Source organism: Artemia sp. Qi Xiang Cuo, chromosome 18 (genome assembly GCF_049724085.1).
Source record: "Artemia sp. Qi Xiang Cuo chromosome 18, ASM4972408v1, whole genome shotgun sequence".
Lineage (NCBI taxonomy): Eukaryota > Metazoa > Arthropoda > Branchiopoda > Anostraca > Artemiidae > Artemia > Artemia sp. Qi Xiang Cuo.
The window spans coordinates 27,177,577-27,195,650 of record NC_142811.1 but is presented as its reverse complement, the minus strand read 5'-3'; the positions used below and the strand labels follow the sequence as shown (position 1 = coordinate 27,195,650).

Genomic DNA, 18,074 nt, shown 5'->3' with positions numbered 1-18,074 from the left:
CTGAGCCAATATAAAGCACTTGGACAACGAAATCTGAGGTTAGAAGAAAAGTGACAGGGATGATAACATGAAATCGTAAATTAAACCTGCGGTTAGAGGATAAGCAACAGTGAGAATCGCAACGAGTCCCCGAAGAAAACAAATTCTATAAAATGGATGATTATTTGATGCATTAACAAGAAGGAGGAATTGAATTCACGCCAGAATTTCTTAAAAAGAATATACAACTGCAAATTTGAATATTATGCTAACGACACTGACCCTCACCAGACAAATTTCGCATAAAAATATAAATATTTTCAGTTTTTTTTAAGTGACAAAGTCGAAAGTGCTTTTTTATATCTAACAAAGAATAAAAAATTCAAATAGACGAGGACATTTTTCCGGAAAAAGTTTATTTGGATTTTTCTTTCTTTAGCTAACTAGCTTGCTAGGAAAGAATATCCACCTTGAAACGTTTGCCATACTGTGGCAAAATTTACAACATGAAATTTCTTTTGAAAGTAATTTTAACGTTGTTGAGGGGGTTCGCCCGTTTGTCAATATCTTGCTCTTTACGCTAAAGTTCGAATTTTGTTCGAATCATAAATCCCTGAATCACAAAGGCCGTTTACTTAGAATAGATGACTCTTTTGAAAGTACTAAAAGAAACTTTAGCGTAAAGAGCGAGGTATTGACTAGGGGGGGGGGACCCCTCATATACATCATAATTTCTGTTCGTTTTAAGTTTAATGTTGCTCCTTACCGTCAGTTGGAAAAAAAAACTTTTTTTTATATTTAGTTTCTGATCGTTTTTTAAATAATACTGGGAAATCCGGCCCCCCTTCATAGAAATGTCCCTCCCCCCAAAGACCGCATTGACTCATGGAAAGATCCTCGTACGTGACCCCTCCTCCGACCCCCCCCCCCAGAAAAAATCCCTCCTGAAAACTTCTGTATACTTCCTAATAACCAATATTATCATAGGCAGCGCATTAGCGCTGCCTAGGTAAAGAATGGTCTTGGCAAAATGTATGATTTTTTTTTTTTTTTTTGTTTTTTTCCATACCGGGCACTTCGTTTCGAAGGAGTTGTCGTAGAAACTTGGAAAAGGGCTCATTCGATTGGAAATTGGAACGGCTAGTGCCCTCTTTAATAGTCGAAAGTGATTAGAAGGCAATCAACACCCCTTCCGTGCCCAACATATCCCCAGACATACCCAATCAAAATTTAAAGATAGCAATTTTGTTAAGCGCAGTTGATTTGTACATAAAAAATATGTTTTTGAGAAGGACACTCCCTCACAACCCTCAAGGCAAGGGTTTAAAGCTATGCCCCTGGGTACATATAAGAACGATGTCGGCACAATGTATTATTTATTATTTTTTTCCTTTAGACTAGGGCACTTTGTATCGAAGAAGTTGTCGTAGAAACTTCGAACAGGGCTCATTCAATTGGAAATTAGAGTGACTTATGCCCTTTTTAATAATCGCAAGTGATCGGAAGGCAACTAACAATCCTTCCACGCCCACCATTTTTCGAAACACATCCAATCAAAATTTTGAGATAGCCATTTTGTTCGTCGTAGTTGATTTCCAGATAGAAATTATGTTTTTGAGGAGGACCCTCCTCCACGGCCCTCAGGGGAGGTGTTGGAAGTTATGCCCCGGGGGCATATAAGGTTTTTATAGAAAGCGTTGCTGTAGAAACTTCAAAAAAGGCTCATTCGATTGGAAGTTCAAAGGGCTAGTGTCCTTTTTAATGGTCAAAAGGGATTGGAGGGCAACTAACCCCCCTCACACGGCCACCTTTTCCCCAGAAACATCCAATCAAAATTTTAAGATAGCCATTTTGTTCAACGTAGTTGAAAGTTCAGGAAATTAGGTCTTTGAGGATAATAACCCCCTCAGAGCCCCCCGGACAAGGGTTGTAAGTTATGCACTGGGGGCATATAAGGTTTTTATAGAAAGCGTTGTTGTAGAAACTTCAAAAAGGGCTCGTTCGGTTGGAAATTGAAATGGCTATTAACCTTTTTAATAGTCGAAAGTGATCGGAAGGCAACTAAAACTCTTTCCACGCCCACCATTTCCCGAAATACATCCAATCTTAATTTTGAGATAGCCATTTTGTTCAGAGTAATTGATTTCCAGATAGAAATTATGTTTTTGAGGTGGACACTCCCCCATAGCCCTCAGGGCCAGGGTTGTAAGTTATGCCCTGGGTGCATATAAGGTTTTTATAGAAAGCGTTGTCGTAGAGACTTCAAAAAAGGCTAATTCGATTGGAAATTCAAAGGGCTAGTGCCCTTTTTAATAATCGAAAGTGATTGGAGGGAAACTAACCCCCTCCCACGCCCACCCTTTCCCCAAACACATTCTATCAAAACTTTGAAATAGCCATTTTGTTCAACATAGTTGAAAGACCCGGAAATGATGTCTTTGAGGATGACCCCCCCCCTCCCCTCCCCCAAAGCCCTCAGGGCAAGGGTTGTAAGTTATGCCCTGGGGGTATATAAGGTTTTTATAGAAAGTTTGGTCGTATGAACCTCGGATGGGGTTCATTGGATTGGTAATCAGAAGTTCTTGTGCTCTTTTTAAGAGTCAAAGTAATGGGAGGGCAGCTACCCCCCCCCCTCACCTACACGTCGTATTGTCCCGAAATGCATCTAATAGAGATTTGAGATAACTATTTTATTCAATACAGTCTAAATATCATATAACAAGGCTTTTGGGGTTGAAGCAAACCCCAGGGCCTAGAGGTAAGGGTTGTAAGTCATGCCCAGGGGTATTTAAGGTTTTTATGGAAGGGATGGTTGTATAGACTTTAGAGGAGGCTCATTTACAGGGCAGCTAGCCTTCCCTCCCCCTTCCGACAACCCCTGTTCACCAAACGAATCTGATTAAAATTGTGAGATAATGATTTTGCTCAAAATCGTCCAAAGAACTAAAACAATGTATCTAGAGTTGACGCAACCCCCCGTGCCCTGGGGATAGGGTTGTAAGTCATGCCCTGGGGGCATATAAGGTTTTAATGGAGTGGGTGGTCGTATAAAATTCTAATGAGGCTCATTTAATTTGAAATTGGAAGTTATAGTGCCCTTTCTAAGAGTCAAAGTGATCTGAGAGCAACCAGCCCCCCCCCCCACAATCATCATTTCCCCAGTGACATCTAATCAAAGTTTGGAGATAGAAATTTTGTTCATTGTAGTTGAAGAGTCCGGAAATTATGTCTTTCAGGAAGATACCCCCGCAGCTCCCAGGGCAAGGGTTGTAAGTAATGCCCTGGGGACATTTAAGGTTTTTGTAAAAAGGGTGGTTGCATATACTTTCAGAGGGGACTCATTGGATTGGTAATGTGAATTTCTAGTGCCCTTTTTCAGAGTCAAAGTGATGAGATGGCAGTTACCCCCTCCCCCCTCCAAAAAAAACGTCGTTTTTTCCCGAAATACATCGATTAAAAAAATTTAAGACAGTCATTTTATTCAAAATTGTCCAAAGACGATATAGCAAGGCTTTTGGGGTTGATAAAAACCACCAGAGTCTAAGGGTGGGGGGAGTAAGTTATGCCACGGGGTATTTACGGTTTTTATGGAAGGGAGGATTGTTTAACTTTATAAGAGCCTCATTTGGTCGGAAATTGAAAATTCTAGTTCCTTTTTTAGTGTCAAAAGCGATGGAGGGCATTTAGCCCCCCCCCCTCCTCCCTGGCAAACCCTCTTTTCACCAAACGCATATGATTGAAGTTATGAGATAGCGATTTTGTTAAAAATAGTTCATAATGTACATATAATATTGTCTCTAGGGTGAAACAACCCCCCAGCGCCCTGGGGATAGGGTTATAAGTTATGTCTTGTGGGCATATAAGATTTTTAACGAATGGGCGGTCATATAAACTTCAGATGGGGCTTATTTGATTTGAAATTGGAAGTTGTTGTGCTCTTTTTAAGAGTCAAAATAATTTGAGAGCAACCAGCCCCCCCCCCCTCCCTGCTCATCATTTCCCTTAATGCCTCCAATGAAAATTTGGAGATAACAATTTTATTCATCGTCGTTGAAGGTTTCAGAAATTAATTCTATGAGGAGGACAACCCTCTCCCCACTACATCTCTCAGGGAAAAGGTTGTAAGTTATGCCCTGAGGACATATAAGATTCTTATGGAAAGGGTGGTCGTATATGCTTTGACGGGACTTATTGGATTGGTAATCAGAAGTTCTAGTGCCCTTTTTAAGAGTCAAAGTGATCAGAGCACAGCTACCCCCTCCCCCCTTCACACACACACAAACACGTCGTTTTTTCCCGAGATGTATTCAATAGATATTTTGAGACATGCCTTTTATTCTAAATAGTCCAAATATCATTTAACAAGGCTTTTGAGGTTGATACAAACCACCAGAGCCTGAGGCCGAGGGTTGCAGGTTATGCACATGGGGCATTTAAGGTTCTTATCGAAGGGATCGTTGTATAAACTTTAGAACTGGCTCAGTTTGTTGAAATTGGAAGTTCTAGCTCTCTTTTGAGAGTCAGTAGTGATAGAAGTCAATTACGTAATGGAAGTGATGGAAGTTTTTTTCAGCATTATAGAAAGGTTCAGTAATTATGCGTAGTAGTAGTTGTATTAGCAGTGGTAGCATTGGTAGCAGTATGCAAATAGCACCTTTTTTCAACATCCCATTCAATACACGATGAAATTTTTAACTTAATACCATCGTTACTTCGTATTGTAGCATGTTATAGTTGTCCAGCTACATGTGTAGGAAAGTTTTTAGCCACCATTTTAAAGCCTCTTTTAAGCACACAGAAATCTTATATAAAAAAACTCCATCGATCTTGTTGACAAGTTAAAAAATCAAAGTACAACAGAAAAACTATCTTATCTGGTTTTGATGCAGTTTCCATGTACACTTCTTGCGATGTCCATAAATGTGAGCATGCCATACAATGGAAAATTCTGCTTGCTCAGATTACAAAACTTTGGAAATTGACACAATAAAGACGCTTGTTCGTCTTTGCAACAAGTTATCTTCGTATTTTAAGTTCCGAGAAATGTTTTCCTTCATATCATGGGCCTATCCATGGGCACAGTTTTGTCTCCTTATTTGGCAAATTTTTGCATGGATTTCATAGAACAATCTGCTTTAAATAGTTTCCACATAAAACACTCTCTGGTTTCGTTTCGTTGATGATATTCTTTCTGTTTGGGAACATGGACAGGACTCTCTAAGATATTTTTTTTAGCACATTGGACCTTTTTTGATCCGAATCTCCAATTCACAATGGAACTGGAAGATTCAGGAAATCTGCCTTTTTTAGAGGTTTTAATTATAAAAAAATATTCCCAGCCTTCGATTCTCTATATATAGAAAGCCGACCCATAACGACCGGTATCTATATTTCTCGTCAAATCACCCTCCTTCTGTGAAAAGAGGGGGTCGACAGAGTTCTAAAAATCTGTTCACGTAACCATGTAAATTCTGAATTATATTATGTCAAAAATATTCTATTCTGCAATAGCTACCCAATAATCCTTATAGAAAATATCATAGATGAATGATTAAAAAAGATAAAACAAGAAAATAGGGAACCCATACTCCTTGATTCAGTTATTCCAGCAATTGAGAACAAAACTTTCACCGCTCTACCATACATCTCAAAACTAAGTGACAAACTTGGAAATTAAAAAAACAAACATAATCTCTCTGTTTCTTTCAAAACTGAACAAAAAGTTAACGGACCCTATACTGGGTAGTGGTGTCTACAGAGTCCTGTGTTCATGTGGGAAATCTTATACAGGTAGAACCCATCACCAAATCGGTGAACGTTTGCATGAAAACAAAATTTCAATGCGTAAATCCTTAAGATTCGAAAATAAAAATGACAACTTTGATTCCGCCTTGGCCCTTCATATCTTTGAAAATCCTCCAAATTTGGTTCTTTTTGAGGAGGCAACTTTAATATCTACTGTAAATGGCCTACCGCAATCTCTTAAAGAGGCAATTGAGATAAAAAAATAAATAAACAGAAATTTGGCTAAAATAGAGACACCGGAGATATTTCCTTAAGCCCAGCTTATAACAACTTAATTTCAAAAGACTCAATCAATATTTTCGCCAAGTCTAATTTAAGACAACCCGTCCGCATGTCCAATCAATATCGAAATTGCTGAATGGCGATGTTCATTGCTAGGAAACGGACACTTATTCAATTCAGTTGGTGATTGTTTTTTTCATTTATTTCTGGCATTTTTTTTTTTTTCAGTGTCTATCCTGCTCTCGTTAGATTCACTTCGTAAGGTTAGATTTTTTTCGATTGTTTTTTCTTGTTTTTTAGCACTGAAGACGACTTGGCGGAGGTCCTTGTCGAAATATTTGCTTGTTCTTCGTCTTTATATTTTGACATTGGCTGACAAAGTCCTCGTTTTCTCACCTATTTGATTTTGTTTTTCATTGATTATTTCCTTCCCTCTCTTGTTTTCACAAATTAGTTTTATAAGTTAGGCAAAGGCAAGGTTTGCATAATAAGAAACTTGAAGTGGGAGTTGTAATTGGGTTCAGCAGGTATAACTAGATTTTACATTTGATTTTCCTTTATTAGTGTTGCATTCTAGATTTGACTGGAGTTACTCTCTTGTGTATAGTATTTTCCTTTATTTTGGCTGTTTTATGGATGTTACTGGAATAACTCAATTGTATATTTGGTTCATTTATTTGTGGCTATATTCCTTTATTTTACTATTTGGTATTTGTCTTCTGTTTTTTTTTATTTCTTTAAGTCTGCATTACTTTTTACAACCCCTTGTTGAATATACAGGTAAGACATCCCTGGTATTTTTTTCTTCAGTAAACTCCAATGGCCTTAAACCCGTTTTCTTTGTTTGGCCGGTCAGTTTGCCTGCAGACCTTTTATGCTTCGAAGTGGTAATGTTAATCTAAGCACATAAGAGGGGATAGACCGAGGATTTGCATGTCCACTTTTAAGACGAAAGATATATAAAAGCCTAAGATCTTGTAAAATTTAGACACAAAATGACACTTTTCTTGCAATTTTTCATTCATCTTTATCCCTCCCACTGCTTGAAATCATTGGTTTCAGAAAGTGCTCTGGACAAAGCGGTGCAGAATGCCTATCTTTTCTCGGATTCTGGTGAAATTATTTTTTCGTTGTTTAAAAAAAATTATGTACACGAATAGCAATAATATTGGTAAGTATACATAGCTTTCTCCAAGAATATCCATTGCTGGGATCTTAAACACTTAATGGCGTACTTACACCCTCCCATAATTTTCTTTGGGGGTGAGTGATTGATCTTAGTAATAAGTGTTGCCTTTTTTTTTCTAGGGAATGACTGTATTGACAGCTTTCATGTTTCTTCGGCGTCAACTCAATATTTTAAGAGAGGGAGCTAAATGTTTGTTTGATGCTAAGATTGGAGTGTCTAGAAGCGAGGTAGTAATTTTGCAGACCAAGCTGTCCTCTCTTGGTGTTTGTTTAACATTATATATACTAACATATGCAAAAAATGTCTTTACGAAAGGCTCAATCGGCAATGAGAATAATTTTTTAGAATGTACTTGTCAGAGACCTAGTGAGGTATTTAGAGTCTACCGGAGTAGATTACTGCTATTTGATAAGGAGGACCGTTTGGCACCAGTTCTAAGGAGGTTCAGGTTGTCCTAATGGATTGTAAGTTGTATAATTAAATAGTTTAGTAGATTTATAGTTCTTCGACGCTTTTGATATTCGGTGTTCACCAGGAAGACTTAATGGTATAAAACACGTATAAGCCTGTTATATAGGCCACTAGATAATTTCTACCCACGATTTGTTTAAATATAGGGGATAAAAGTGACTGTAAGGTTATCCAGGTTAAAATTACAACCTCAGGTATTTCGGATGGTGGACCTTTCAATTAGAATTGGGTCTTGATAAATCTAAAACTTTACTCTTCATGTTTTCAGATAACTGTTCTTTCCTTATTACTGTATTCAGGTAGTATGGTGAATTATAGAGGACGTTTGAGACCCAGAATGGTGTCTAAAGTGGGCAAATCCTGCTTTATTAGTTACGGTGGACAATATCGCTGTTTCGAAAAGGGCCCTCCAGACCGACAGGCGTGTGGCTTAATTTCAAATAGAAGGATCTTTCAGTAGCTACGTAGAAGAAAGCTGCGTCATTCTAAAGGACTACACGGAGGGTAGGAATACGTTATCCTGAGTCATACTTTGACAGTAAATAAAATTATTGTTGGAAAGTGGAATTCTCAATTTGCCTGTGAAAAGACACATCACAGAGAGGTATTTAAGCGTGAAGGGAAAATTAGGTGGGTTTGGGAAAAAAAGTGTTTTTCAAAATCTAGGGGGAGAATTTTTGCTGTTTTTCATTTTTTGTTCAACAAAAATACCAAGAAAGGTATTTATCAAAATCTAGGGGATGGGGCAAAAAATTATGGTGTGTCAGGGCCCGCCCCCTCCAATTGACGCACAGCATGAATAACTCTTACCTTGGTCTATTGAAATCTTCATTATCTAATTTTTAGAGAACCGAATAAAAGTCAAACGATGGTATTTGGAAACTAAGCCCATTAAAAAAAAAAAAAAAAAAAAAAAAAAAAAAAAAAAAAAAAAAAAGTTGGTTTAGTGAAAGCCCCGAAATTGATCTAAACAATATTTGAAACAGGATCGCTAATAATCAAATGTTTTTGGTTGTTTAATCTGAAGTGTCAGGAAAACTGAATTCCTATTCTAAAACCTTTCTAGTATCATATGGAATGGTAAGTTTATGAACAGAAGATAAGCATTTTATGGATATCTGTCCTATAGTTCATCTGTTTAAAACCAAAAATCTTGATTTTAAGGTAGTTTTCTACCGAAAGTATTTCCTTGTGTTATAGAATATTGTTTGAATTATCCATTTAGATGATAAATGACGGCACGTAGCCAGAAATCTTTTGCTTTTTTCTACAGTTTGATGCTAAATCCAATGAATTGTTACTAGGATTCTGAAACTCATAACAGATCCAGTTCAGAGCGTCTCAATTTGCCAGTCAGATTGTCATCATGACAATTCAACTGCAGACCAGAGGTAGATGATGCTCATCTCTTAAAACAGCGTTCAAGCCTGCTCACCACGATACAGCAAGAAGCCTGCCATACCACCAGTTGAATAGAGGCTTTGTGTAAGGCAGGGCTCATTTTGGTCATTGCATGGCTTTCAGCACTGCTTTATGTGCATTCTTCTGTCAACTAAATTCGTCATCATGCTTCCTTCTACGTTCTCTAAACTTGTTGAATCTGACTCAATATATATTCATCACTACCAAAATTGTAGTACGATTAGAATGCAACCCATTTTTAAATAACTTAGCAATAGGAGGTTAAAAGATCCCAAAAAACACAACCAAAGCAAGGCAAATCCCAATATAACAATGCGATGCAACACTACTACCACTACTCAGGGCTCTTGAGAAGCTGGACGCTGGGGATAAATTTTGCATTCAAAACCGTTTCAGCTTTGACTATGCATTGTCGACGCTGGGCTAGTCTGTCGTAACCAAGGCTCTGCGTGCAAATACGCGGAACTCCAACCCGACCCGCTATGAGATTGTCCTTTTTCTTCTACGCTGGAGGAATTTTACTTTTTAGTTCTTGTCTTGAGTTATACATCTATTTGTAATAAAAAAAAAACAAATGTGGAATTTTTTTTTAATTCAGGCTTATATGGCCCTTGCACCAATGGATTATTATTCTTGATTTTTTGGCATTTGGAACGAGCCTATTACTTGCGGTGTGCCAACAGCAAGTTGGCTCCATATGAGAAATTTGGCCATCGGATTATTCAACCAAAATGTCAATTGCTAAAGTTAATGTTTAAAGACGTTTTCACAATGGGATTAATTTTAGAAAAGAAGAAATTTTAACTATCGAGATTAGCTTTCATCTACGGAACATTGGTTTAGAGAAGAGTCATCAACAACATTTACATTTTGTGTCAGCAGTTAATTGATGGCGTGCCCTTATTCTTGGCGTTGAAATAGTTACTGCATGGTTAGTTCGTACAGTTGCTGTACGTTTTCTATATAAGAGGAAGGCTGTTACCCTTTTCAATCCCCGCTCTTTACGCTTAAGCTCTTATTTTTTATCCCAGTGCTTCAATGTAGGAAAACCAACGTTTCCCGATAAGACCTTCAGTTTCTGAAATAAGTAGGGAAATGGCATCATCTCAGCACATATTCTGCGTGCTTATTTCGAATATAATCCTCCAGTTGAAAGAAAATCTGGGGATAACTCCTTTCTCAATTTTTATCTAAAGCGATTCTCATGGAAAGTTTCAAAAGGTGGGCCTAAACATGGACTTTTGAGGCTTGAGAAAACCCTCTCGCGCGAAAGAATCCAAAGACCTTCATTCTTATAGCTGGTGCGCAACCAAATACTACTATATAACTGCTACTTTTTCTGGATATACGGACTAAAGCAATGGTTCATCACCGCCATTCCGCGGAAGGCTGAATGGATTGTGCTATCTTCGGAGACACTTTTTTTTCTTGACCTCTCTGATCACGATGGACCCTTGAGGCGAGACTAGTGTCGGAGGGGATATGGTTTCCCTCCAGTTGAGCTTGGATATAAAAGACACCAGAACTCGCAATTTCGTTTCAATTGAGTCTCTTCTCGCTACTCTAAAACCCCTCTAATAACTTTTGATGAGTACCTTTAAACTTATCGGGTTTTACATTTTCGGAATCACCATAAGAAACAAATTCTTTGGTCGCTTATATTGTTAACAAAACTCTTTTTTTAAGTTTTCAGTTTTGTTGATTGGCAAAGGGTCACTACCAACAGTTTCTTTACTATGATCTGTCTTCGGGGCGCAGCTAAGGGGGGGGATTTCCCTCCTGAAGTTCCAAGGCGTCGACACGCAGTACCGACGCCTTGGAACTTTGGGCATCTTTTGTGTTTTAATTTAACTTCCGTATCTGCATTTGTCGGCACATTGGACAATTTTGTCGACACATCCTTTATACCCCCCCCCTCCAAACTCAAAACCTTATTATGATATTTATGATATCAAAAACTATGAATTTATGTAATATCATTGTATATATAAAATTTTAGGTCCAAAACTATCCAGCGTTAGGGCTTCCATAAATCAATACTGATTGTAGAGCCACAGCTTGTTTGCTTTGCTTTTGCTTGCTTGCAGATTTTGTATTTATTATTTTAACTGCTTCTTGTTGATTGTTTGTGCAGAATTTTGGATTTTTAATTTTGTATTTTACAGCTGCTGTAAGTCATTGTTTCGTAAAAAAGAAAAAAAAGACTAAGTTGGCACATAACTAATGCATCAATACCATTGATCTTATTTAAAAGAAGGTAAAAAGGGAAGAAATATATTTTTCCTTAGATTCGAAAAGCAAGAAGTTATGTAGAATAGGTATTGTTTGCGAAGACAGTGGTTAAAATAAAACTTAATCGATTAATTTATTCATTAGAAAAGTGGTGCATTAGAGAGTGTAATTCTTATGAAAGTACTTATAAAGAATACTTCGAAATTTTTTTCTGCCTTAGAGGTTAAAAAATACATTTTTTTAACAATACTATCTACAAAGAAAAAGGTGATTCATTTTAGCTTTTCAATAATTCCGGTATAGTACACTGTATAAATAAAACTATTAAATTCAGAAATAGTACTTACTAGAACTTATTGATGTATTCTCTTTCCTTTTTAAATTTTAGTCTTGAAGTTTCGGCCTAAATTTTTCTGTTAGATAAATTTTTCCTGGAATATAGTCTTGACCATACTATCTAAAAATTTTATGGCCTACTCGTAAACCTCCTAAGAAGCCAATAATCCTCTGAAAAGTCTACTTGCCAAAAGATCCACTGAAATTCATCTTTTCACTACCTAGCGCAAAAAAAAGCATACGATAAGCTTTTTCGCTTTGAGCACGACGACAGTCTAGTTTGAATTATTTTGTCGTTGCTTTAATGATTGGAAGTTCCTATTTCCTTAAATAATGGTTCGTTAATATTAAAAGCTAGTCTGGTTTTCGTCATAATTTTTTTAAAGGGCCTAAATCACTGGTGTGCTTTCCAGTGTTGCCAGTTGCTTGGTCAAAGTTGCGCCGCCTAAAAGTAAAAATGCATCGAAAGCCCAATTTTTCTAGTGAAAGTGTGCCGAAAAAACGATTCCCCCCCTCAAAATATGTCCGATTCGAAAAATTCCATGCACAACTGCCTAAAAAAGTGCAAAAATGGCGCAAATGCGCCCCATCTGTCCGCTCTGCTGCTTTCATGCACAAATGAAGGGCTTCGAAAATGTGACGCTATTTTTCTGCGTCATCGAAGTGTAATATTAAAATATTAGTGTTGTGAAGCAGCAGTACTGCTTTGCGTTTTCTTTTTTTTTCGTGGCCGGTGGTATGTAGCTTAGTAACGGTAATAGAAGAAATTCAGAAAGAAAATGCATGAATGGGGAAGAAAATTTTTTTATGAAGCGCGCATCTAGATAGGGGGGGGGGGGCTCGGGCCTCCCGATATCCTAAAATTTTCCGAATATCTGGGCATCTCTTCTTCAAATAATTAACAAAAGAAATTTGTTATTTGTCCCCCACCAGAAAACTTGACTTGACTTGACTTTTATTTTCAACTAATAATACATCATACTTAACTGGCACTTACAACACATTTTTTGAATAACATTATCAACAAACGTAGAGATGGTAAGAACGTATGACGTTTTATTAAGCCACTATTGTGACTTGAGCAGCGTCACACAATCTTTTATCATAAACCAAAACTCATTCCCTCTTTCTACTCTTTTCATACCATTAAATAAAAATTAACTCAATTTAACATTTTTTTTAAAATTTTATTTTACAACTTAATTACAATTTAACATTAAAAAAAAAAAAAAAAAAAAAAAAAATTAATTCCCACCCAACAAAAACTTTTTTTAATCTAATTTTAAACTGAAACTGGCTTTCTGACTTCCTAATGCTCTCCGGGAAACCATTCCACAAATTAACTGCATAATTTATAATTGCAAAACTAGATCGACTCGTACTCCTTACTTCTGAGACTAAGCTTCCACGACCTCTAGTCCTATGATGATGATAATCAGAATTAAACTTTAAAAAATCTCTAAAATATTCTGGAGATAATCTATTAAGCACTTGGTAAGTAAACACTCCCGCCTGATGGTCCCTGATCTGATGAATATTTAAAATTCTAAAACTAATAAAAGATTCCCGCGTATGCTCATACTGAACAAACTCACCCAGTACTCGAAGTGCCTTATTCTGAAGAATCTGCAGTCTTTTAATATTTGAAGTAAAATTAGATGCATAAATACAGCAACCATAAACAATAAAAGGATGAAAAACAGTATGATATAAATTTCTTAAAACACTTAAGGGTAACACGTGTTTCAAACGCCGCATCACTCCAAGACCTCGTCCAAGTTTAGAAGAAATCATATTTATGTGCTTCTTCCAACTCAAATTATTATCAACATAAAATCCTAAATATTTATTTTCAAAAACCTGTGAAAGCGACAAATTATCAAATACTACGGAAGCACTATTTACAATTTTTCCTACCCTACTAAAAATCATATAATTTGTCTTAGAAGTATTAACAGCAAGGTAAATCAAGGAGGTAAACACCAAAAGGTTTTCCAGCGTTCGGTTTGCTTTATCTACTAGTTCTTCCAGTGACTGTGCAGAAATCGTCAAAGTAGTATCATCTGCAAATGCAGTAACAGTTGCTTCAGGCATGTAGAACCTCAGAGTATCTATGTATACGAGAAAGAGTAATGGACCAAGGACTGAGCCCTGAGGACCTCCACATTTTACAGGATAGACTCCGCTAACGATGTCATCTATCATTACTTTAGTTGACCTTCCATACAAGTATGATTTAAACCAATCCAAGCAAACATCTTTTATCCCCAGACTAGATAGGCGACACAGCAGCAACTCAAAATCCACAGTGTCAAAGGCTTTTTTGAAGTAAACAAAGATCGTTAAAGGAATAAGACCTTTTTCTAGAGTTCCATTGATTACATCCAGAAGATGATGAACAGCATGGCTAGTAGAATGTTTACTGCGGAATCCAAATTGGCTGTCACACAATATTCCTAGCTTATCCAAATATTCATAAAGTCTCCTGTGAATTATCTTTTCATAGATTTTAGAAAAAATAGGTAATAACGATATCGGTCGCCAATTCGATAGTTCTTGTTTCTTCTCCCCTTTATACAATGGTATTACCTTTGCCAGTTTAAGACCACTAGGGAATTCACCGGTCTGGAGTGATAGATTTATTAAGTCAGTTAGACAAGGTAATATATAAACTAGGATAGCATTTAAAGCCCTAAGATTAAGTCCATCTATTCCGGCAGAATTGGACTTCAGTCCTTTCACTGTGCTCTCGATCTCCTTTGCTGTGCACTTCTCGAACGAAAAACTGTGCCCTTCGCCTCGATTATCAATAAAGGACTTTAACAGATGTCTTCTAGACTTTTTAGCTACGTCTTCCTTAATACTCGCGCCTATGTTCGTGAAATATTTTCCGAATTCATCAGCCATTTCCTGTTTATCAGTGATTTCACTTCCATTCACCATCAGACTCTTTACTCCATCATTATCATTAGTCTTCCCTTTTAAAACCTCATTTATCAGTCGCCAGGTTCCTTTTGCATCACCACTTTTACCATCAAAAGCAGAAGCATAATATGCTTTTTCTCACTGCGACGCTTATGGTTAACTTTGTTTCTGACTCGCTTAAATTCTTCAAATAAACTCGCATTTTCCGGGCTCTGTAAATGTTTTTCAAAAAGCTGGTTTCGCATTTCCATCATTTCAAGCAATTCTGTGGTCACCCAGGGCTTTCTTGGCTCATTTTTCTTTTTCCTCATTTTCCTCAGAGGACAAGACGCCTCATATACCGGTAAGAGAATATTCATAAACCTGTCAAATGTTGTAGTTGCATTCTGCTCTTCACTAACTTCATCCCATGCTATAGTACTAACTTGCTCTTTCAGCTTTCTCAAGTTATTATTTCTCATATCTCTATAAACTCTCTTACTTAGGTTTTTAGTCGAAGTTTTGATAATATTTATCATACAAACAATTGGGAGGTGGTCAGACGCAGGTTGAAGGAGAACATCACAGAATGCTTGCCTCAATAGATTTGAAGAAACAAATATATTATCGATTAATGTTGCCGACTGAGCAGTGATACGGAAAGGAATCAGATTCACTGGGTACAAATCTTGAAATAATTCAAGATTTAAAAATTTTAAATTAACACTATTTAAATTCAATAAATCAAAATTAAAATCACCCAGAATAACACACTCTGATCGATTAGACTGGGCCCTGCTTTAAAACATATCAAACTCCTGAAAAAATTCCTCCGGATGAGCACCAGGGGTTCTATAAACCAGGCAAACAATTAACTTTTTACCATTATTTATTTCAATCTCAATGGAAAAAATTTCAATCTTACCTTCATTCCATAAATAAAGGTCCTCCCTTTCCTCAAAATTCAATCCCTCTCTCACCAAAAATGCAAGTCCCCCGCACCCCATTGAATGCTGCGACTTCGATATCAGTTGGTAACCTGGAAAAGCGTAGGAAGAGAGAAGACTATACAAACTCAAGAATGATTCACAAATTCCCAAAACATCAATCACACTATCAACATTACTTAAAAACTGAACAATTTCTTCAAAAGCCGACGTTATGTGGCAATTCCATTGAGCAACACACAAACTATACAACTCTTTTTTAATTTGACCAAACTCTTCAAAACGAACGTAGCGGCTAGGACGGAGCGGCTTGGGGCATTCATCAACTCGATCATGAAAATGGAGTCCTATCTGATGTGATAAAACATCATCAACTAAGAGCGAATACTTTAAAAAAACAATTTTAAAGTATTTAGAAATTTATCCCCTCCCTCCTCCCCCTAAAGGAATTTTTTTTCTAGTCTACTGAATGGTATAAACAAGAAGCAAATCGATACCGTTCTAATTCTGAAAGAAAGCTTCTTCGAGATTACGTAGCGTCCTGCTCGCATTTTTCAGGCTGCTTCAATTTCGTAGGTATAACAGTCTAATACAGTATTTGGTCATAAAATGACCCATACGTTAACATGATATTCACATGATGGTAAGACAACTAACCTTATCGATTGTGTTATTGTAAACCAAAAACTGGCAGGATCGATACAAGATACTAGGGTATATAGGAGTGTTGTTACTAATGTTAAATTAAAGATCACCGTCTAGTACTAGTAGTGTCTAGGGTTAATTAAAAGCTGAAATTTAGGAAGGGAACTATCTTCTGGGAAGTTATGACGTTGGTAAATAAGAAATAAAAGAATAAGTTGGCACATAACTAATGCATCAATACCATTAATCTTATTTAAAAGAAGGTAAAAAGGGAAGAAATATATTTTTCCTTAGATTCGAAAAGCAAGAAGTTATGTAGAATAGGTATTGTTTGCGAAGACAGTGGTTAAAATAAAACTTAATCGATTAATTTATTCATTAGAAAAGTGGTGCATTAGAGAGTGTAATTCTTTTGAAAGTACTTATAAAGAATACTTCGAAATTTTTTTCTGCCTTAGAGGTTAAAAAATACATTTTTTTAACAATACTATCTACAAAGAAAAAGGTGATTCATTTTAGCTTTTCAATAATTCCGGTATAGTACACTGTATAAATAAAACTATTAAATTCAGAAATAGTACTTACTAGAACTTATTGATGTATTCTCTTTCCTTTTTAAATTTTAGTCTTGAAGTTTCGGCCTAAATTTTTCTGTTAGATAAATTACAGAAACCTTCCAGAAACCTTCAGAAACCTTCTAGGAAGAGTTGAATGCTAAACTGGAGAGTTCAAAATTTGATAATGTGAAAGATGGATGGAATAATTTTAGGGAAATAGTTTTTGAAGCCGCTGACCGTGTCTTAGGGAAGAAAGTTAGAAACAGAGCTTGGAATATCAGTGAAAACGCTTCATGTTTAATAGAGAAAAAGAGGAGGCTGTACAAGAATTATTTGAGGGATAGATCATATGAAAATAAGCAGATAATTAAGAAAGCGAAGAAATCACTTAAATGTGAATTAAGGAGCTATGAAGTGGAGGCTAAAAATGAAATGGATAAAATGGTCGAAGATCTGGAAGATACAGCCAGACGGCATAATAGTAAAATATTATGCTGGCATGTTAATTAATTTTGAGGGAATAGTCAATTTTAACTTGTCCTAGTTAAATATTGGAGCGGGGTCACAACTACTGAGACGGAAAGGGTTAAAGAGAGATGGGCAGTACATTTTGAGAATGTGCTAAACCGTGACAGAGTAACAGGAAAGGATACAGATAAGAATTTAAAAGTTTGTGACACTTTGGATGTGAAGAAGATTTATTTGTCAGGAAGAACTAATGACAGTACTGAATAGATAAAAAAGTAATGAGGTCGCAGGTGTTAATAGTGTCGTAAATGAGGTTTTTAAATATAGTAGTTGTGAGGTTAGAGGTAAGTTACTGAAGATTATGAATATGATTTTTGAAAAAGGATAAGCACCTAGCATTTTAGGAAAACTATAATTAAACCCCATCCATAAGAAAGGTGATAAGAGTGAGTGTGGTAATTATAGAGCCATTGGCCTGGCTTCTGTAGGAAGAACGCAGCAAAGGCAGTGAGAGAACATGGAATCAAATGGGGAAATAAAACTCTCCTATGCATAGATTATGTTGAGAATTTAAGCATCTTAGATGAAAATGTTAACGAAATGAATGAACTTTTTGAGGATTTGCGAGTTCAAGGTGCAAGAATAGGTTTTATGTCAAGGAGACTAAGTCACTAAGACTAGGAATAAGTGAATGTGAAGAGGTGATGTTGGGTAATGAGAAGATCGATCAAATTGACAGCTTTACTTACCTAGATAGTTTTATTAGTAAAGACTGTGGGTGCAGTGAAGATGCTAAAAGTAGAATAGCAAAGGCCAAGGGTGTCTTTCACAGTTGACGTAATTTTGGAAGAATAGGAAGATAAGTCTGCGAACCACGATTAGAATGTTGGAAGCTAT

The 18,074-nt window shown here is 36.6% G+C and overlaps 1 protein-coding gene across 7 annotated transcripts in view; it reads left to right on the top strand.

The window, feature by feature from the left end:
• Positions 1–18,074, top strand: part of LOC148941381 (ATP-binding cassette sub-family C member 5-like) — a 255,783-nt gene that overhangs the window by 143,137 nt on the left and 94,572 nt on the right. Inside the window, exon 11 of one of the 7 annotated variants that reach the window (XM_089103944.1) lies at positions 7,315–7,422. The exons of the other annotated variants lie outside the window; for them this stretch is intronic. Coding sequence (XP_088960070.1) covers positions 7,315–7,422 — 108 coding nt within the window. The remainder of the gene's footprint in view (positions 1–7,314; positions 7,423–18,074) is intronic. 7 annotated transcript variants of the gene reach the window in all.